This window comes from Rhinopithecus bieti, unplaced genomic scaffold, assembly GCF_001698545.2.
Source record: "Rhinopithecus bieti isolate Rb0 unplaced genomic scaffold, ASM169854v2 scaffold_13207, whole genome shotgun sequence".
Classification (NCBI taxonomy): Eukaryota; Metazoa; Chordata; class Mammalia; order Primates; family Cercopithecidae; genus Rhinopithecus; species Rhinopithecus bieti.
The window spans coordinates 1,720,132-1,742,349 of NW_016807866.1; the positions used below are offsets into that span (position 1 = coordinate 1,720,132).

Genomic DNA, 22,218 nt, shown 5'->3' on the forward strand with positions numbered 1-22,218 from the left:
AAAAAAAAAAAAAAAAAAAAAAAAAAAAGAATTCTTAAAGGCAGTATTTTAGGAAGAAGAAAAACGATACCAGATAGAAATCTAGATCTACACAAAGGAATGGTAGCAATATGGCAAATATCAAATATTTACATTTCCTCTAAAAATAATGACAATTTGAAGCGAAAACAATATATTGCACGGTTTATAGCATACTGAAGTGTAATGCATGATAAGAATAGCAGAAAAGCCAGACGGGAGGAAACAGATCTATACTGTTACAAGGTTCTTACACTATACATGCAGTGTTATCATCTCACTTGAAGATAAACTGTCATAGATTGAAGATGTGTACTATAAACCCTAAAGCAACCAGTAAAAATATGCATGCATGCACTCATACACATACAAAAGTTGCAGCTAAAAGTCAACAAAAGAGATTTAGAGTCAGATCAACAATCACATTAAATATAAATGATGTATACACTCCAATTAAAAGGCAGAGATGGTCAGATTAGATAAAAAGCAGAATCTAGGTATATGCTGCCTTCAAGAAACCCATTTGCAATACTAAGACTTTCTAATTCTCTTATTTCTACTTTTTTAAAGAGAAGAGTCTCCTTTCTCGCCCAGGCTGGAGTGCACTGGCACAATCTTGGCTCACTGCAACCTCTGCCTTACAGGTGCAAGCGATTCTTGTGTCTCAGCCTCCTGCATAGCTAGGACTACAGGCATGTGCCACCATGCCCAGCTAATTCATATTTTTAGTAGAGACGGGGTTTCACCATGTTGGCCAGGCTGGTCTCAAACTCCTGGCCTCAAGTTATCAGCCTGCCTTGGCCTCCCAAAGTGCTGGGAGTACAGGCATGAGTCACCATGCCCAGTCTAATTTTCTTATTTCTCACAAGTGACTGTTTCTGGTAAGAGGGGAAAAGAAATCCAAAAGCTTTAAAAGCACCAAACTAGATAAAATTATATTGTTTTACAAAAGATGGGAGAAATGTGTTTAAGAGACACCTACATAAGTACTTAACAAATATAGGTAAATGGACTACATTTGGGAAAGAGAACAGTCTAAACATTTAGTTTATACTCACTAAAAGCAGCTAATACTCAGCTGGTTGGGATATTTTTAGTAATCACTGACATTCTGAGACAAATGGATTTTCCACGTGTCCATGAGGAAAAGTCAGTTTCCTGTTTTGTGCTCATCTCTGCTAGTCTATGAAAATCTTGGCTTTGTAACACTTATGGAAAAGAGCTGCCTTCAGAATGTTGAAAACATAATAGGCTATTTAAAAATATTTATAAATGCCATTCTCTTTGTTTCAAGAACCTCATGAATAGCAACTTGGCCTTAACAGACCTTCAGATCAAAATGGCTTAATGAGGACAAGTTATCAAGGATTAAAATTAAAACTGCCCCAAAACTTGGTGTAATGGCTCACCTAGCCTCTGAAGTTGCTGTAATCCCCCAGCAACTTGGGAGGCTGAGGTGGGAGGATTACTTGGGGCCAGGAGTTCCCCTGGCAACACAGAGAGATACAGTCTCTACCAAAAAAAAAAAAAAAAAAAAAAAAAAAGCTAGGCATTGTGGTGCACATTTGCAGTCCTAGCTACTCAGGAGGCTGAGGCAGGAGGACGGCTGGAAAGGAATTTGGGTATACAGTGAGCCATGATCATGCCACTGCACTCCAACCTAGGTGACAGAGTGACACCCCGACTCTTAAAAAAAAATGTGCCCCAGTTTTAGTGGGCTTCAGTAAGCAATGTAACTGTGCTGTTGGAGCATCAGAGATACTATCCCTCAGAGACACCCCACTGGGCTAGACTCATCACAGTGAGAAGAGTCAGAGGAACCTGCGTGCTCTGGTCGTCTGGTGATGAGGCTCAGATAATTGCAAATGGGGCTTCCTGTTCTGGCTGCCTTGTGGCATGTGTGAATTATGAGCTGTAGATTTCAGCCCAGTTCTGTTGAGGACAAGAGTTCACTGTGGAAAAAGCATTTGTCACTGCCATTGCTAACAGCCTTGGCTGGCCCTGTTTCTTGGCCAAGGACTCAGAGAAGGAAAGCAATAAGGTTAAGAAAATAGGTTCCCATTTTCAGCAAAAGCCTGAAAACGGAGCAGTGAGACTGTAATTACTCTCAAGACTGGCAGCCACATACAAAAATTAATTGTATGATCAATTTAGGATTACAGTTAGTTTAGCAATACCTGGACCCAGGCGCCACCGCAGGAAGTAAAAACATACTGTTCAGAACTTCTGCTACACTCTGTGTAGCTGAATCTCACAAACATAACATGGGATAAATGCAGCTTGGCAGAAAAGATTGCATCATGTGTATCGTCATTTACATTAAGTTCAAATATAGGATGCTGGCCCCTTCGCGGGAGGGAGGGGCTTGAGGAGCTGCTTACTGTTCTATGCCCTGATCTGGCTGGTGGGTCACTACTACTGACTTTTCTATATGTCACACTTCAACTATTTTAGTGCCAGGAATCTGCCTCTTCCAACGAATGGGTATGCTTCCCTTCAGCAATCAATGAAATCTGTTTAAAAACCAGGCCTCCATTTTTTGTTCAGGATGACAAGATGCCCAGAGCAACATCTAATAAACGTACTTTTCGGGGAGTGGTTTTTTGTTTTTGTTTTTGGTATATCCATTTCCCTCTCAACCTCTATGCCTCTTGAAACGTTCTACTTTGATAAGAAATTTTTGTGTAAATTTTGGCTATTGCAATTCCTTTCCAAGATTGGGAAAGACAAGTTCTGCAAATTTTCTACCTGTATTAAACCAATAAAACTTAAAATAGATGTATTTGGAAATTTAACATAAGGAAACTGGCACCTGGTACATTTTCCTAATTTGAAAGACCATTTACTAGTGACAGCTCTTCAAAAAAGTCCTCCCAGACCAAGGGGTGGGCGGGGGGGGGAAGTACACTACTCAAGATTTCATGAAAACTAACATCCTGATTTTGCTATTAAACATTTTCCAAGCCTTTTTCTCCTGAAAGCTCTATTGTGAGAGAGAGGACAGACTAAATGATTTGTCATAATTCACTAAAGTTAAAATGTTCAGTAGTCTTGCATTTTTTTAGAGTATGGAAACTTTATTTCCATGTTTGATGAGTAACAGACTTAGTGCCACTGAGGCACAGGAGAAATCAGAAGAGCTTTCTGGCCACAGACTAGGAGATCCGCTGCAGTTAGCCTGCTGCTTAAAATCGCCATCAGGGCAATTAAGATATCCGTTTGCTATTACCGTAATCTGACATTTGTATGAAATGCCTTCTGCTCTCTTGCAAACAAAATCTAGCTTCAGCAACAGAGCACAGTGCTCACCAAGGGGAGCTAGAGCCAACACAAAGGCCTATTGTGGGAAGATCTCTATGAAATCCCAGCCTCTTTGATCTTTTTAAAAGGGATACAAAGGGCACCGATAGAGGACTGGCAAATCTATTCAGAAGTAGGAGCATTTGTAGAGAAAAGAAAATTTCAAGTTTAAAAAGGAGGAAAACAGGATGAATAGTGGAACACGGTCTCCCCAGTGCACTAAATCTCCCTAGTTGTGAAGTCTGGGAGTCCATTCAGGGATCGTGCGAACCAGCACAGAAGCAAAATGCGTGCCTTGACACCCCCAGCACACCCCACTGGAATCTCCAGCTGGACCTAGGAAAACATGAGGAACTGCAACAGTTCTCCCTCTAGAATGAGGAAACTATGGCCAGAGGTAGGGCAGGAAGCGGATTTTCCCTGTATACCCTTCAGCACCTGCTGAATTTCAAACTGTGAATCTATTACCTAATGTTAAAAATTAATGAACTTAGACTTCCCAATTCTGGCAAGATAGAGTAGACATGCTTTTTCCTATTCTTCCTATCAAGTAGAACGAAAAATACTGAGCATCATTTGTAGAACAAATATAAGATGATTCTGGAAGGTAGAAGAAAGCAGACCAGGCAGAGACCTTGAGACCCAAAGAACAAGGTAGTGCATTCCTGGGTTGTCTTCTTGCCTCATCTGTCCTAGACTTAGAGCTCAAGTCAACAACCTGGAAATGTCGACAGGCTCTCTTACACACAAAGGGCAGAACAAAAGTCTGTTCTAACAAAAAAAAAAAAAGAAAAGAAAAGAAAAAGAAAAAAGGCTGCCTAACAAAGCAGAAAACTTTGAGACAATAATGGCGATACTTCAGCCAAACACTTCACTGTGCCCCACTCCCAGTCACATCAGCAAAGGTGGAGCCTAGACTCCCACCCCTGCCAGGCTGGAAGGAGGAACCCCAGATCCCCTGTTGGGGTGGCATCAGAGAAGGCCAAGTAGGGAGGCAGGATGTTCTTCTTCTCCTGGGCAGTGACAGTACACTCCTCCTGACCCCACTGGGGTGTCATAGGAAGCCTAGCAGAGAGCAAGGACATTCAGCATGCCCAGTAGTGACTCGGTGGCCCCCACTTCTACTCGTCCCCACCAGGAAAGACCTGCGGAGGCCCAGTGAGCAGCTGGGACCCCCATCTGGGCCAGCAGTCACAAGCAGGACAGATGGACTTTTCAACACACGGAGGCTGTAACAACTGACAACAACAGGTGAAGTAGTATGAATCGGGACCCAGATCTCACACCTCACAGAAAAACGAGCTCAAAACAGATCACGGGCTTAAATGTAAAGAGTAAAACTAGAAACGTTTAGATAGAAACACAAGAAAAATTTCTCAGGATCTAGGGGTAGACAGAGTTCTTAGATGCCAAGAACATGATCCATAAAAGGAAAAACTGACCAACTGGACTTCATCAAAATTAAAAGCTTTTGCTCTGTGAAAGAGCTTGTTAAGAGGATTAAAAGATAAGCTATGGATTGTTAGATATTTGCAAACCACAAATCCTTTCAAGTACTAGTATCTAGAATATATAAACAACACTCAAAAGCTCAATAGTCAAAAAAAGAAAGACAAAAAAAAAAAAAAAAAAACCCCAAAACCAAAAGTTAAAAAAACAAAAAACAAAACATCCCATTAGAAAATGGGCAAAAGGCATGAACAGACATTTCACCAAAGAGGATATGCAGATAGCAAATAAGCCACAGGATGTTCAACATCATTAGCCATTAGAAAAATGCAAATTTAAGCCACAATGAGCTATCCTGCACGCTGTCAGAATGCTCCCAACCAACAGACCTGACCAGCCTGGGAAGATCAATCTCAGTGTTTCTCAATGTGTGTTACATGGACGTGTTTCTTTCTCTCTCCACAACCCGTTCACCCACAAGAACTCCCGCTCTGAGGCTACTAGACACAAAACATAATTTCCAAAATGTATTTAAGCCAAGAAAAAGGCAACCTCAGCAGGCTGACTCATTTTCAGGAATAAAATCTCTCATTTCTGTTGGTATTTGACCAGTAACTAATAAAAATGCAGAAAATGCTCATCATTAGGAATTAGGGAAACATCAAAGATAATCGGACATTCCCAGATTTTAAAATTACAACTTTTTTTTACATCACTGTATGTTCAAAATACTAACTGTGACTTTGCTGAAAATCACTGGAATGAACAGATGAGAGGGTGGCTGAAGAACCCTTAAGAATTATTTCCAAGATTCAGGTCCTCATCCGGTAATTGTGGCAATAATTACCATAATCAACCTGACCTCTAAGAAGTCATGCATAGCAAATGCATAGCAAGCCCTGACCCCAGAGAAGGCTGCAGTTACCCGGCCTGGTCAGCTCACTGAAAAGCTGAAGGAGAAAGCAGGGGTCGTAGAGGCCATCAAGATCCACCCTGCTCTTGTCTTTGAATATCAGCTCCTGTGTGTCCTGAAAGAGCCAAAACCAACAACAATGTGTGATTCAACCTCATGAAGGTAATACAGGTTGAGTATCCCTTATCTGAAACACTTGGGATCAGAAGTGTTTCAGATTTTGGAATATTTGCATACATAATGAGATAGCTTGGAGATGGGAGGTAAGTCTACCAACACACAAATCATTTAGGTTTCATATGCACATAATATATATAGTCTGCAGGTAACTTTATACAGGAATTTAAGATAATTTTGTGCATGAAACAAAGTCTCTGTACACTAAGCCTCAGGAAAGCAAAGGCGTCTCTATCTCATGTTAGTGCTCAAAAAGCTTCAAATTTTGGAGCATTTCAGATTTGGCATTTTCAGATTAGAGATTCTCAACCTGTATGGCATAACTGTTTACCCACTATTGCCAGAGCTCAAATTATTTTGAACATTTAAGGGCATAAAACAAAGTACTTCTTTAAAAGCAGTGCTTGTACATGAAATGCTAGGATCCTTGGGATTTGCTGCAAAATAAACTCCTTGGGGGCAGGGGAGCAGAGTGGTATAAACAGAACAAACATGGCCAGTGCAGATCATTGTCGCAGCTGGGTGGTGGGCTTATGAGGGTCTGGTTTCCGTACCTTTAAATATGATAAGATTCTTACTTAATAAAAAGGTAAATAACAAGAAAAACAAAGCTGAGGGTGCAGATGGAGCCCCTGCAGCTGGGGCAACAGGGTGGGTAGGGAAAGAACAGCAGCAGCCGCACCTCGGAGGGCAGCAGCCTCCGGTTCTGGGGGAAGTGCAGGATGGTCTGCATCATCCGATCCCGGTCCAGCAGGCAAAGGATGTCCCCGACGCTCGGCTGCTGCCACAATGACCTGCCCAGGCTCCGGCATGTCTTATGATGCTCCACAGCCGCTGGGCCCCACAGCAGCACCCTAGAGCCAGAAAAGGGAAAAGAGACTGGTCACAGGGCCCCCGGGAACAGAATTCATCCTGGTAACAACAACAACAGGTAGCAGTTGTCAGGCCGCCAGTTCACACCAGGTGCTGTTCTGAGCATGTGACATGTTACATCACCCAATCCCATCACAGCTTACGAAAAGGGTGGCGGTGATGGTGATGCTGAGGGTGGGTGAGTGTCGGTGATGACAGAAGCTGGTGTCTACTCAGAGCTTATGATGTGCAGGCCTATTCTAAGTCCTTCACATAGATCAATTCACTCAACCTGCCCAATGGCTCCATCAGGTGGGCACTATTATTATCTCCCACGTGCAAATGGGGCAAAGAGGTGCGGAGAGGATTAAGCAAGCTGCTCAGCTGCTCACCTGCCCAGATGGTACATTGCAGGGCTGGGATTCAAACTCAGGAAGTCTGGCTCCTGAGTCCATGCTAGACCAAGCAGCAGAATCCTGATCTCTCACTGCTCACATGTGGCCACGACTGAACTAGGTCTGCCTACACAAGCCTTTCGGCTAAGCCCACCATGTGTACGCTGTGGACAACCTTCACACCACAACCTCCACCGCAGCTGTGAGAGGCCACCTTGCCTTCTTCCTAGAAAATGACTCTAGCCTAGCGCTTCCGCCAACTCTTCTCCTCCCTCGCCCATCCACTGCCCCGCTGCTGCCAGGCCGCTCCCCAGAGCCCAGCTGTGATGAGGACTGCTTCTCCGCTGTCTCCTGGATGGAATGGAAATGCTTCTGTCTGGTACTTCCACCCTCCACTGCCATTGGCCTTCCCATTGCCTGCTTCCCTGAACACATCCGATGACCCCGATAAGCCGGGCCACTCAACCTTTCCCCAGATGTCCTGATTTCCACCTCCTGCATGCTGTTTCCTCCTCCTGCTGCCCCAGGACCTGCCCACTTCACCTCAATTAAATCCCTCTGACTTGCCAAATGCCAACCCTGGCACGAATTGGTCCTGAGCACACAGAGCCTGGCTCTTGGTGCTCCTGTAAGAGCTGGTTTACATCTTGGGGCATGAGTCAGCTGCCACTTTAAAAATGTCTAAATTTCTCACAGGCTGATACCCTCAGCAGACAGGAAGACTGTATCTCATTCCTGTAGGTTTTCCTGAGAGCACCAAGCCCAGCGCCTCCAGGCACTCAAGTAACATCTATAGAGCTAAATACTTCTGAACAAAATTCTTCTAAATACAGGTTCAGTTCTGTGCGAGTAAACAACAGTCACTAACGTTAGAAAAAGAATCATCCTTTCAGGGATGCTCGCTGTTCACCCAGTTTCTGGCAGGCAGGCAGCCCATGCGCCAGGCACACTGGCAGACTGCCCGCCACTGACCGGCAGGAGAGCCACCATGGAGCGTCCAGGGTCCCCAGCGCAGCTCCCCAAGCTCAGACCTGCTCCCTCATCTAAGGACGGGATGTTTGTTTGTGGAAATGCTCTGTGCCCCTTAGAGCCACAGAGCCAGTGAGTGACAAATCCTTGATTCACTCTTCCCCGGGAGCTGAAACTAGACTCCCTTCACAACCAGCCCCATCCTGTGACTCCCTGGACAGCCTTGCTTGGCTTTCTCTGCTCTCTGTGTTAGAGGGTGTTCTGCAGAAATGGGTAGCTTGACCAATGCTGCAGTGTGATAAAACCCGCCTCCAATTTGCTCTCCCCTCTTCCTCACATAAGAAGGACTGTTCTACTCCAGAAAGGACATAACTGACATAGCACCAGGTCCGATGTCAAAAGAGCAAGGCTGGCGCAGGAGAAAGGAAAAGAGTTTCTATGCAAGCCCTGGGCATTCTTAAGACACAGAAAAAATGTTTTCATTTCCTTTTTCTTTCTTTTTTTTGTGGTGGGGGAGGGTTCAGAGATAGCTTCTGAGCTGATACAATTCTTATCTTTAAACAAAGTACTTTGAAGTGGAAATCATTTTCTCCTCCCTCTGAGCTCTCCTGAAGGATCTTCCTTGGCTCAGTCAGCCCGCCTCCTGGCTGAACACACACACACACACAGACACACACACACGTACATATTGAACAGATGTTCCGGTGCTAGTCCCAAATGGCAAGGAGAAAAGAAGACTCTAGGGCAGCAAAGGGGATCCAAAAGTGCATTCTATCAATGGCACCTTCGATCAAGCTCCCGCTTAGGTGCGGCACTTGTAAAGGTGAGGCAGGGCCCACAGGCAAAGGTGTTACACTCAGCCCTGCAGGACCAAAGCCCAACTGACCAAGAAGCTGGGAGCCCAGGAGAGGCAGACGTGCACACACACACCTACCCACACACATGCACGCACAGACACAAGCACGCGTGCACACACAAACAAAAATAGAATAGATTTTATGTACAGTTAGGCCCCCTGACACTTCCCCTGAAATCCCTACGGCATAAGTCAATTTACCTAAAGGCATGAGGAGAAAAGTTTTCAGAAAAATCAACCAAATGAGACACCTCAGCCCAGCCGCCAGTGAGCCTGGGGCATTTCCAGATGGACAGACACCCATCAGTCAGCTGGAGTGGCCCTGCCCAGACGCCTTATGGCATGAGGCCAAGCTTCCCCAGAGCAGCCTACGCAGAAGCCGGTATGAGTCAGGGGAGTGCTGCCTGCCTCACTCTTTCCCTGAGAACCAAAACGGAATGAGAGAAAATCTCCAGTCTGGAGCTCACTGTGTGGAGAAGGGGCTGAGACCTCAAGGCCTAGTCCACCTCTAGCCCAATACTCACCTGAAGTTGATGAGGCTGAGCTTGTTCCGCTCATATGCTCGAAGCAGAAGTAAAATCTTCTGATCTACAAGTCAAAGCAGGATCGATTTAGAAAGATGAACCCCTGACACCCTCCTGCTGCTCACATCACCTGCCCTCATACCCTCCCCTGCTCAAATGGCCCGGTCCTCCCATCTTCACCCTGCTCGCACCGCCTGCTCTCACTCCCTCCTCCTGCTCACATCCCCCCGGCCCTCATTTCCTATCTCTGCTCACACCCCCGTCCTCACTCCCTACCCTCCTCACACCACCCCCATCCCAGCCCTTACTCCCTCCCCGTTTACACACCCACCCTGGCCCTCACTCTCTCCCCCTGTTTACAGCCCCACCCCGGCCCTCACACCCTCCCCCTGCTCACACCACCCAGCCCTCACACCCTCACCTAGGACGCTGAGAGTGGCGCCATAGGCCCCGAGAAGCACTGCAAAATGGCTGCTCTCACAGACAGAGGGGCACATCTCCACCACTGTCAACATCAGGTCCACCAGCACTTCTGCAAGAAAACAACCCTGAAACACACAGCATGGTGGAGCAGACACACTGAATCCCAGCAGCGAAGAGAGCCTTCCAGGGAACACTGAAATGCTGGAAATCTCCTACTCTGAATAATACTGGTGTTTGGACTGCCATATAATCCCTTCCCCACTTATTTCTGTTATTATTGTTTTCTTTTTTTGAGATGGGGTCGTGCCATGTTGCCCAGGCTGGTCTTGAACTCCTTAGCTCAAGCGATCCTCCTTGGCGTCCCAAAGTGCTGGGATTAGAGGCATGAGCCACTGCGCCCAGACCCCACTTATTTTCAGTTAAGACATCTCCACAATCACCTTTCTTCCTAGGCCTTTGACAAGGCTGAATTCAGTCCCTGCACACTCCCCCTCCCAAATGTTAAGCCAATACGGATTTTCAGTCCACGCATGTTCTCCCCATGACTGTGCTACCAAAGCCTCTAGTCTGTCTACTCTTGACTGAATTGAACGGGGGAGCCTTTTTTAGTTTTTCTACTACCCATACCAGTGATGTGGCTAATGGCTGTCTTCGACTTATCAATAACAGTTTATTACAGTCCGGCCCTGTGGTGACTGCTAATACTTCCGGGTGTGAATTTTATGTCTAAAAGAGCGTGGTTTCAAGCGGGCAGGAACCGTCGGATTATCTTCTCTGACATCTGACCTGTGAGCACTAAAGTGAACACTGACTGAATTAGGGATGGAGGCTACACTTAGACTTTTGAAGTTCTTTACCACCGAACTGTCAATGTCGCAAGTTCTACCCATTTTCCCTTGATAAAAGTTTTAATCTTCCTGAGCAGAAATTTCATGCAACTAATCAATTTCTCTCAGGTTAGACATCCACAGTTTTCCACACTTGACTTCCCCTCAATCCCAGATTTTAACATGAGCCCATGATATGGCGTTAAGATCTCAAATACAACTTCTGTACGCCAGTTACGGCCTTGAAAACAGGTCTGTGTTTGCTGTTTGACGACAAGTCAGGAGACATTTCTTGACCCTGGATTTGACAGAAATAAAACATTCCAAGACTGTCTTTGCAACGCTTCTTTAGCTCCGAGAGCCTGAGGGAGATGAGCTTCACTCAGTGCAGCTGGTGTAAGGAAATCAGGAGATAAAATCTAGATCTGGAATGGAAGGGTTGGGGTGAGGGGTCACCTTTTACTTGGCTGTCTGGGCTCTCCTCTCCGTCAGACTTCAGTAGAGTCGGCAGAAACAGCGAGTGCTGCATGAGCATCATGTGGACCACCGGGAGCTGGATGAGCTTCGTGCGCACAGAGCTTTCTGGGCCATACAGGAGCTGTATGGCGGTGAGGAGCGTCTTTAAAAATGTGCGGTCCTGGTACCGAAATCTAGGTGGCGAGAGTCAAAGGGAAAAGAGCTTTGCTAAAGGGAAAATTTATTTTATAGAAAACAATAACAATTATTTTTCTCAGTATTTTATTTATTTATTTATTTTTTAGATGGAGTCTAATTCATTCTGTTGCCCAGGCTGGAATATAGTGGTGCAATCTCAGCTCACTGCAGCCTTTGCCTCCCAGGTGCAAGTGATTCTCCTGCCTTAGCCTCCAGAGTAGCTGGGATTAAAGGCATGCACCACCACGCCTGGTGAATTTTTGTATTTTTAGTAGAGACGGGATTTCACCATGATGGCCAGGTTGGGCTTGAATTCCTGACCTTGGGTGATCCGCCCACCTTGGCCTCCCAAAGTGCAGGGATTACAGGTGTGAGCCACCGCGCCCAGCCATTTTCTCAGTATTTTATTAAGAAAATGTTCAAACAACACCAAGTTGAGAATTTTGCAGTGAATATCCTCTACCCACCATCTAGGCTCTACCACTGACATGGCACTGCATGGCTCTATCACGTCCTGTCTGTCCACTGACACAGGGAGCGCTTCTGAAAACAAGGGACGGATGCAGTGCATTTATTTTTATGACTCAAACACCAAACGAACTTCCTGCTTAGTGGAAATGCCAGGAGGCATGATAATAGCTGTACCTGAGAAAGAGGCAACTTAGTGCCTCCCAGGTCACCTTGCCCAGCCTCCCTCCTTCCTCACTCTCCTCTACTCAGAACTTCCATCAAATGGTTCAGAAGCCTTCTATGTCCTAAATCCCTTCAAAACCCACTAAGGAAAGGAAAGCAACATGCTCTAAAAAAAAGTGTTTTTCAGTCCTACACAAATAACTTTAACCTAAGACAGAAAGAAATATCATCATTCTGTGATGGTAACCTATAGTCGTCATTAACCTGGCACCCACCCTCACTTCTCTCTCTCCTCTTGTGTGAAATACTTTTCTCTGTTTCAAGTTCATAGGATGGTCAGGGAAATGAAAATAATGCATGACTATCTGATTGCCCCAAACTGAAGAGTTGGAATGTATCAAGGGTCAGGAAGGATGTGAGGGAAAAATGAACCCTAACACACACTCTGTTGGGAGTGCAAATTCACTGGCCGGGTGTGGTGGTTCACGCCTGTAATCTCAGCACTTTGGGAGGCCGAGGCAGGCGGATTATCTGAGGTCAGGAGTTCGAGGCCAGCCTGCCCAACATGGTGAAACCCCGTCTCTATTAAAAATACAAAAAATTAGCAGGATTGGTGGTGCGTGCCTGTGGATCCAGCCATTTGGGAGGCTGAGGCAGGAGAATCGCTTGAACCTGGGAGATGGAGATTGCAGTAAGCCGAGATCGCACCACTGTACTCCAGCCTGGGCAACAAGAGTAAAACTCTGTCTCAAAAACGAAAACAAAAAATTTGCTCAACAACTTTGGAGAGCAGTTTGAACATCTAGAACTGAAGATGCACCCACACTAAAAGCCAGTAAGTCCCCAATCCACTCCAAGAAACTGTTGCCTCTGCACCAAGAGACATAATAGAGACTACAAGACTATAATGGGAGAGAATGAGACAATGAGACAGACGAAGAGAAAAAGAGAGGGAGGGAGCGAGAGATGTGATGTAAAGGGGAGAATAGCGAGAACAGCCTAGACGTTTGTCAGTAGAGGACTGGCTAAGTAAACTGGAATATAGTCAGAAGACCGAATATTCCACCGCATATGCTACCGCAATAAAAATGAACGACTTAGATCTACAAGTTATCAACATGGGTAAATTAAAAACATGTCAGTGAACAAAAGGATGTATAAAGAATGATACATTAGCGTAAAATGTTAAACACGCTAAATAATATTGTTTAACAACATACTAACACTCAGTGTATGAAAATACAAAATAAGATATTGACAAGACAAAGCAGAACCTCAGAAGAGTATTGACCTTTGGTTAGAGAGGGATGAGGAAGAAGCAGGACAAACACAGAAGACTGTCAGTGTTTATTAAATGTGGGGACTACTATTATTCTCTGCACATTTCTGTATTTCTTTAAATACTTCTTTTTAAAAGACCGCTTCTCTCATCATCAGAAGCACCCTGTCAAGAGGCAAATCATTTAACTTCTCCAGCTTCTATCTCTAAAAAACGAGGTGACATCTGCTCCACCACCTGGATTATGCTAATGACAAGCTATAAAAGAGGCTTTGCATGATGAATGACATTCACACCTTTACTGAAGGGCTCCAAGAAAATAAAATCAACTTACTTGAGTCCTGTCTTCACGAATTTCTGCCAATCACCAGGATCAACTTCATTAAGTGCATGCTATGAATAAAATAAGAAAGAAATACACATGAAACATCTCAATCTACAAAATACTAAAAGGTCCCAGCTGCAGAGCCTTCAGAAAGGCATCTGCCTCCATGGCCTGATTCCTCCTCTGTAAAACCCATGATCAAAGGGTTGAAAAGAGGAACGCCGGTGTCCCCTACTGCTCCAACCCTTGTGATTCGGCCCAGCAGCTCCTCTGTTCCGGACTCTTTGTGCAACACCCTTTTTTTTTTTTTTTTTTTTTTTTTTAGAATAGGCATACAAATTTATTAATGTGTGTGGGAAAAATCACTGAGCAGTTACTCTTGTTTGCACAGTTCTTGATAAGCATGTGATAGCTCAAACTTACAGGGGCAGAGAGCAGAACCAAGATTAATCTTAAAACAAAAACTAAAATGCAGAATATGAAATTACACTTAGAGCCATTCAGTAAACACGAAACACAGTCATCCAAACAATCCACAAGAGCATGCAGGTTTTGGGTTTTTTTTTTTTTAACTTAAAAAAATTGTTTGGTTATTTCTGGTAGTAGCTCTGACATTTTATCAGCATAACTGTGTTTATTAAATAGTCAAAGGAAATTTCCTGAGTAGTCCTATTTTTTTCCTTTGTCTGTCATTTCAAATAGCATTAATAGATTTGTAATTAGCCTTTTATTAAATAGCCAATGAAAACCACTAGTGTGACATCTCCACCCAGCCTCCAGGACACCGGGTTGGATGACATGAAGAGGTCTGTGGAACTGGAGGATCAATGTGGCTCCAGAGAGACCAGCTAAAGGCCATGTGTGTGCAGGCTGCTGCCTCCCACCAGGCTGGCTGTGTAGTGGAGGCCACAGTTCCAGAAATCACAAGGAGATCCAAGGAGATCCTGGACTCATCAGCTGAGGCCTATCTCACACTCGTTACCTTTTTTTTTTTTTTCAAAAGAGATTGGGTCTTGCTAGGTTGCCAAGGCTGGCGTGCAATGGTGCAACAGCTATTCATAGGCGCAATCCCACTACTGATCAGCACAGGAGTTTTGACCTGTTCTGTTTCCAACCTAAGCCAGTTCACTTCTCCTTAGGCAACCTGGTGGTCTCCTGCTCCAGAAGGTCACGATACTAATGCCAAACTTAGTGTGGAAACCCGATAGGTATAGCCCAGAACCTATGGGCTCAAGCGATCATCCTGCCTCAGCCTATAGAGCAGCTGGAACTACAGGCGCACGCCACCGTGCCTGTCTCATCACATTTTTAAATACATGTTCTCTTTCCCCCAGCATTTCCTACAGCTGGACATAATTGGCCAAGTGTGCAAAAATGGACCACGCAAAGATGTTTATCACAGCATTTTTTATCATAATAAAAAAACCGGAAAACCACCCACAGGTCCAGTATCATACAGCTGCATGATACATGATGGTACATCTACCCATTTACCACTGACCAACAAAGTCACGGCAGGTCCACAGTCACCAGGTGGGGAAAAAAAATCTCTAAATATGGTATTATGTTAAAAACAAACAAAAGACCAGGCTACACACAGCATGCATAATATCCCAATAATATATAAAATTATACATAATTTTATCACATACATGCAGATATATAACAAGGTCTCTAGAGGGAAGTTCACCAAACTTACAATGAGATGGACTCTGGGTAGTGGGAGTTTTTTTTTTTTTTCTTCTGTATTTTTTGCAGTGTTAATACTTGCAATGAGTATGTCTTTTAGCCTTATGATCACAAAAACCAGTAATTCCAAACTGCATGTGTGGTAGAGGAGGGTGGATATCATACAGTGGAATTCTACTCAGCAACAAAAAGTAAGAAACTATTCATTCCCACTACATGGATGAACCTGGAAAGCATCACTGAACTGAAAGAAGTGAAATGCACCACAGCTGACACACTGTATGATTATACTGCACAGTTCCAAGTCTACAAAGGTCTCAAACAGGCAAAACAACCTCAGGGTGACAGAAATCAAAAGAGTGGTTGCTTTGGAGGGAAGGGGATTTTGAGAAGATGCACAAGAAACTTTCTGGGAGATGAAAATCTTCTTGGATAGGAATGTAGGGTACACAGATATATGAAGTACACATATTTCTGGATACTTCAAAATATGTAAACTTACCTCAATTAAAAGAAAAGGCAGGCAAGGAGGGAGGCAATGCCCTAAAAAAGCCTAGTCTGTCATTCCATCATCAAGCCACCCACGGGGTGGAGAGGAATAATGGCCAAATATCTCTAAATTCTGTGAAAACTATAAACCTACAGAACATAAAGCTCACTGAACCCAAAGTACAAGAAACTTGAATAAAACTACCCTGAAGTATATCATTATCAAACTGCTTTAAACTATGCCAAAAAATAAAATAAAATAAAATAAAAAATCCTAAAATCAGTCAGAGAAAAAAGACACAACACACAGAGAAACAAAGGCAAGAAAGGCAGATTTCTTACTGGAAGCAAAGCAGGCCAGAAGACAGAAAAGCAACAAGTTTGAAATACTTAAATAAGGAAAAAACTATTAACCTAGAATTGTACACCCAGTGAAACTTCCCAACTTGTTTTATGAGGCCAGCATTACCTAATCCTTAAAACCAAAGACACTGCAGGAAAATAAAATTACAAACATCCCTCATGCACACAGATGCAAAAATTCTTAACAAAATATTAGCAAATCAAACAATATATAAAAATAAAACATCAAAATCAAGCAGGCTTATCCCAGGAATGCAAGGTTGGTTTAACATTCAAAAATTTGTTAATGTAATTCATCTTATTAGTAGACTAATCAAAAAACAAGACATTATATAACATCTCTAGATGGAAAAAAGGATTTGACAAAATCCAACATCCATTCCTGATAAAAGATGGTTCATCAATTCTGGGGTTATCCGGTATCTGCCACTCTGCCGCAGACACAGCCCCTCTCATTTCCTACAGGGCCATATTCATGCCACCTGGCTTGAAATGCATCTATAGCTTGGTTTGTCTAGCATACCCTTTCCCACAGAAATTTAATCTGGATCTCTAAGAAAAGACACTTACCAACAACGAGTTTAATCTAAGCAGCATTTGCTTTTCCTGATCCTGAGTATCGTCATCATCTTGCTGGCCACCATTGAAAGACACGATCAGCCACTTCACACAGGACTCCAAAAGGGTCCTTCTCCAGGCACACAGCTCTTCCGCTGACCCTTCCAGAGCTGCTGAAATGGAGTCAGCCACGATCCACCTGCAGCAGGAGATGAGAGTCAGAGACAGAGAGCAGGCTTAAATCCTTCTGACTTTACATATAATCCAGCATCACAAAGAGCCATATGGGATAGATGCTGAGTCCTGCTCCCCACACTACCCACTCACAGGAATCACAAGCTTCCCTAGACTCTTACTCAAATGCCAAAGATATACCAGAATTTTTACAAGCAAGGGAAATACTATTAGTACACTAGGAAAAGGATACATATATCCAGACTTTGTCTAAATCAGGGTTTCTCAACCTCAGTGCTACTGACATTATGGGACAGATAACTCTACCCTTTAGAAGCCAGAAGCAACACCCCCTCATCCTAGTTGTGACAATAAAAGATGTCAGACATTGTCAATTGTCCCCTGGGAAAAAGATCACCCCCAGCTGAGATCCACGGCTCTCAGGGAACCCAACCCAGCCATCCACTTGTGGAGATGTACAAGCTCCAGGCAGGATGCCTGAAAGTAAAGTTCTCATAGGAACTGCCTGATCAGCACAACAATAATGCAGCAGTTTTTCAATGACTTATTCCATGAATTTAAAAAAGAGAAAAGTGAAGCCGAGAGGAGAACATCCTGTGACCAACCTGAGCCTTCATACCTCTTGTGACTGCTTGGGGTGTGAAGCAAGCTGGGCAGGCAGTCCATGAGGACACTGAGGTCCTTGGCTCGTGCAAACGGGACCAGCTGTGCCAGGATCTCCTGGTATGGCCCAGGCGCTGGGGGACTGTCAGTGCTAAGAAGCCTGTTCCGTAGCTGCCTCCACAGGGTTTTCCTCAAGACAGAAATGACAGCGGAGGACACTAGGGAAGAGATACCAAGGAGAAGTCATCACACCCAATGGTGGGCTGGAGCCAGCTTGGACCAGCTCATAGGAACCGGCTGCTGTATTTTAGGTATCCTGTGACCCTGGCGATGGCCTGAAATTGACCACGGCAGGAGTACTGACACCATGGAAACAGGCACACCTGTATCCTTCAAGGGTCCTCTCCTATCTCATCAGTCAACACTCTTGCTGGATACTCTTCAACCCAGGGGGCCCTGGCTATGGCTGCTATTTCTAAGTTCATGATAAGACCATGAGTGCCAAGGTTCTCAGTTCACATGGGATTCATTCTTCAAAGCCAGGTAACAGGGAGGGTAGCTGTTATGGTTTGGATGTCTGTCCCCTCCAAATCTCATGATGAAACGTGATCCCCAGTGTTGGAGGTGGGGTCTAATGGGAGGTGTTTGGGTCATGGAGGCAGGTCCCTCATGAATGGCTTGGTGCAGTCCTTGTGGTAGAGTGAATGAGTTCTGGCTCACCCTATTAGTTCCTGGAGTGCCAGGTGTTAAAAAGAGCCTGCCACCTCCTGTGCCTCTTGCTTCCCCTCTGGCCATGTGATCTCTGCAGAGCTGGCTCTGCTTTTTCTTCCACCATGAGTGGAAGCAGCCTGAGGCCCTCACAAGACGCAGATGCTAGCTCCATGCTTCCTGGACAGCCTGCAGAAGCATGGGCCAAATAACCCTCTTTTCTTTATGAATTACTCAGCCTCAGGTATTCCGTTATATCAATGTCAAATGAACTAAGTGCCCAAGGACAGGTATGTCAAGCACCACTGACTAGAAGAATCCTAGTTGCAGGGTGCTGTCTTACTTTTTAAAATCTCTGCCATCAATGATATGGAGTTACGCGAAACAGAGGCAAAGTGGTGAGCAAAAATCATCCATACATTCAACAAAAGGGAATTATATTAAATTTGGGGTAATCAAAAAGTGCCTCAGCTCTGAAACCCAGTGAGTGGAGACAGAAGAGAGAGCTGAACCCAGGCTGCCTCGACTCAACATCAACTCACCAACATCTCCCCAGAGGGCGGGGAACCCTGGGACATGGGATGGATTGGCACCTAAGAACTCCTTCAATGTAACAGGACAGTCCTAAATAGCCCCAGCTACCGCACCCAACTCCGCCAGCTTCATGTGGGGGAACTGAGACCTGATGGAGCACAAGGGGCTGTGCCTCAGGCCACGAAGTACGGAGACTGAAGGGAGACAGGGTACTGGGGAGAATTACTCCATCTTTCTCCATCTTCAGAGTTGTGTCGGACACTGGAAACTAACCCACATCCCAGAAACTGAATTTCTAGGGTTTAAAAATGGCCATGCAGTTCACCTTCTTAGCCCGAGCAACTTAAGACTCCCAGCTGCCCAAAGCTAGCCTTTCCCTTACCTCCTGCTGGGCGTGTGAAGTGGCTCCGCATCCTGCACTGGAGGTACACATGGATGAGGGGGAGGAAGTCGTCCAGGTCCCCCTGGAGGCCGAGCCCTGGACCAGCCTGCAGGCACCACTGCTCGAACCACAGCAGGTGGGTGCAGCTCTCCTGCAGGAGCAGGGCAGCGATGCCGAGGGCCGCCTGCGTGCGCCGGGCTAGGCAGTAGTCAAGCAGATCAGCCCTGACTGCGGGGGCCAGCACAGGGTCTCTCTGCAGAGTGTGGAGGAGCACTGTGTCCAGCTCGTCCACTGCCAGCGCGGGCAGCAGAGCCCCCAGGCCTCTCACAGACTCGGAGGACCACAGGAGCTCACCACTCTGCAGCTGATTCTGGGGGCTGCAGGTCAGCAGCTGCACCAGGGTCTTCCCAAGAGCATTCAGGTGTCTTTCTTTCCCGGGGCATTTCGTGGGTTGCTGGGTCACCAGGTGGGTCTCAGGCAGGCTCAGCAGGGCCAGGGTGACCTCACGGAGCTGGGCACCCTCCATGTATGGATGCAGCTCCTGCAGGGCCTCCAACTGCGGTGGTGTCTTTGGTGGTGATGTGGCCGGGCCCTCCCTTCTGCTCTGAAGTTCCTTCAGCACACTCTGGGTGATGGCCTCTAAGTACCTGGCCAGAAGGCCCAGCTGCCCAATGTTCCGGAGGATCGGGGCACTCACTGCCAGCAGCTGGAGGACCCCTGCACTAAAGTGGGTGGCCAGGAGCTTAACAAGGACAGGGCTGAGCGAGTGCGGTGGGAGGGCCTGCTGCTCCAGGGCCAGGAACCAGCCCTCCAGGGTGGGGTGCCTGAGGACGGCCACGAGCACCTCCTCCAGCGTCTGAAAGGCAGTGACGAGGCACAGACGTCACACAAGGCCCAGGGCTAAGAGGGGACAGCAGCTGCCACACAAGTATTCACTGTTGTTAGCGGGACAGAGAGCAGAGGCCCCTTTCCTAACCCATTCCATCCTCAAGCCCGCATTTCCATGCCCCCTCGGGGTGCCCACGGCATCCTAGCCAAGCCCAGCCAGTGCTGTCATCCAGTTGTACCACAATCGCTGAGGCACTCCACCTGCCCCGGAAGGACTGGACTGTGACCTGGCTGGTGCCCCACCCACATTTGCGAGCATGTGTCTGAAGAACCCAGCCTGGGTGAATTTCCAGCATGGGAAAAGGGCTTTCTATGGTCACTCAGTGGGGTGGGGGGGGGCTGTGCAGAAACTCCACCATGTGAGTAAGAGCAATCAGCTGCTGGCTTCTCCTCAGTGGCCTTGCCCTCCTAAATAAATCTGGTTGAGGGACAGGAGTGTCTACTTACAGCTGGGGTGACGTCAGTTTAGATGAGACCATGTGTCTGGGAAAAGTGGGTTGGGATTAAACCACCTTGTGTCTACGATCCTGAATTGAAAGTAATCCTGTCTCCACTGTCAGGAGGAGACTGGCCCTCGAGTGACCCCACAAAACCCCCAAACTAGTTCTGACCTGGCCAACTGAGTAAACATTGAGCAGAACGCAGGTGAGCACCCTTGCTGGATTAGAGAACAATTTCATTCAATTGTTCCGCACAGCCCTACTGAACCGATTCCTCACCAATGACACTCCACCAGTTCCCAGAGACAGAAAGAAATTTTCTTCCCTTATTTATTCTCAGGGAAGGAAAGAGGAGCCTATCACAGTCTCCACTCAAGCTTTACCAGTTAAAAACAGCAAAGCAAGATTACATATTGAGAATGCTTTGCCTCACGCTGACTGGCTAACAGGTGGTCCCTCACAAGCAAATACCTCCCAGAAAGACAACTCGGAAGTCAAAGGAAAAAAGTGTATATTTCAATTAGATCGTGAAACAAGGAACATATCTGCCTCCTGAACCTGGTAAAACAGGTTACATGGCAAACTGTGAGAGAAATAGTCATCCTGGCCCCAATTAAACAGTCTGCTCCCCAAAACTCCCAACAGGACAGAAAGGCTGCTGCTTCTCGGAGCGGTCTATTTCCTGTGAAGAGCAGTACCTGCTGCCCACCTTTCACTCAACACAAGCTGCAGTTATTCACACTGTTTCTCAGCAGGCTCACCTCACATAGTGTGAGAGAAAGCTGTCTGCAGGGAGGGTGACGGTGCACAGAAAAGCAACTGGAAACAGAAACGCCCAAATTAAATCGCACACTGGGCGGGTGCTAGGAAGTTTTTATGATCTCTGCTGTAGTTTCTGCATTTCCCGATTTTCCCACAATGGACCCATGTTTGTTTTTAATCAGAAGTGAAGAGAAAGCCATTACCCATGACTCTGAGAACAGGCTAACAAGCGACCTGTGGGAGTACCTGATCATTGGCCAACTCCAGTGAGGCCACAGACTCCATGTCGAGGAAGAGGTCGGCTTCGGCCCGGGCGGCCTCACATCTCTGCTGGTTCTGGGCATCCAGCTGCTCACAGTGGACAACCAGGCGCCTGAGGAGATCCAGGAAGAGCTGCAGGAGGGGCGGGCCCACACTTCTGCCCAGCTGTGAGAACAAGAGCACGAGCCTCAGCAGGGAAAAGAAGGGCTCACAGCCACCAGGCAGTGACTTCCAGGGCCTGTGTTTTCACAACAGGAGACTCGGGAGGCAGGCTGAGATGGCAACTCCTCCCAGAGTGTGTGAGACACCCATCAACGCAATGCCATTTCTCAAATAAGAGATGTGTCTTCCTACGCCCTGGTGAAACACAAAGGTGTCCCTAAACTGAAAGGGACAGGCCCGCCTCAAAACTTAAAAATCCCTTGAACCACATCAGGAACAGAAACTCATCAGCCAGCTACTAAACAAATAAACTTCAGAGGGAGGGCTGGGTCAGGCACAGTGGCTCACACCTGTAATCCCAGCACTTCGGGAGGCTGAGGCAGGCAGATCACCTGAGGTCAGGAGTTCAGGACCAGCCTCGCCAACATGGCAAAACCCCGTCTCTACTAACAATACAAAATTTAGCCGGGCGTGGTGGTGCGTGCCTGTTATCCCAGCTACTAGGGAGGAGAATAGCTTGAACCTGGGAGGCAGAGGTTGCAGTGAGCCAAGATCCTGCCATTGCATGCCATCCTGGGCAATAAGAGCGA

The 22,218-nt window shown here is 46.2% G+C and overlaps 1 protein-coding gene across 1 annotated transcript in view; it reads right to left on the minus strand.

The window, feature by feature from the left end:
* URB1 (URB1 ribosome biogenesis factor) overlaps nucleotides 1–22,218 on the minus strand; it is a 79,507-nt gene that overhangs the window by 14,954 nt on the left and 42,335 nt on the right. The window contains exons 21-30 of the mRNA XM_017883969.1: nucleotides 21,452–21,631; nucleotides 19,116–19,971; nucleotides 17,508–17,709; nucleotides 16,706–16,892; nucleotides 13,604–13,662; nucleotides 11,160–11,353; nucleotides 9,875–9,985; nucleotides 9,454–9,517; nucleotides 6,540–6,711; nucleotides 5,693–5,795 (exon numbers count right to left, since the gene is read on the minus strand). Coding sequence (XP_017739458.1) covers nucleotides 5,693–5,795; nucleotides 6,540–6,711; nucleotides 9,454–9,517; nucleotides 9,875–9,985; nucleotides 11,160–11,353; nucleotides 13,604–13,662; nucleotides 16,706–16,892; nucleotides 17,508–17,709; nucleotides 19,116–19,971; nucleotides 21,452–21,631 — 2,128 coding nt within the window. The remainder of the gene's footprint in view (nucleotides 1–5,692; nucleotides 5,796–6,539; nucleotides 6,712–9,453; nucleotides 9,518–9,874; nucleotides 9,986–11,159; nucleotides 11,354–13,603; nucleotides 13,663–16,705; nucleotides 16,893–17,507; nucleotides 17,710–19,115; nucleotides 19,972–21,451; nucleotides 21,632–22,218) is intronic.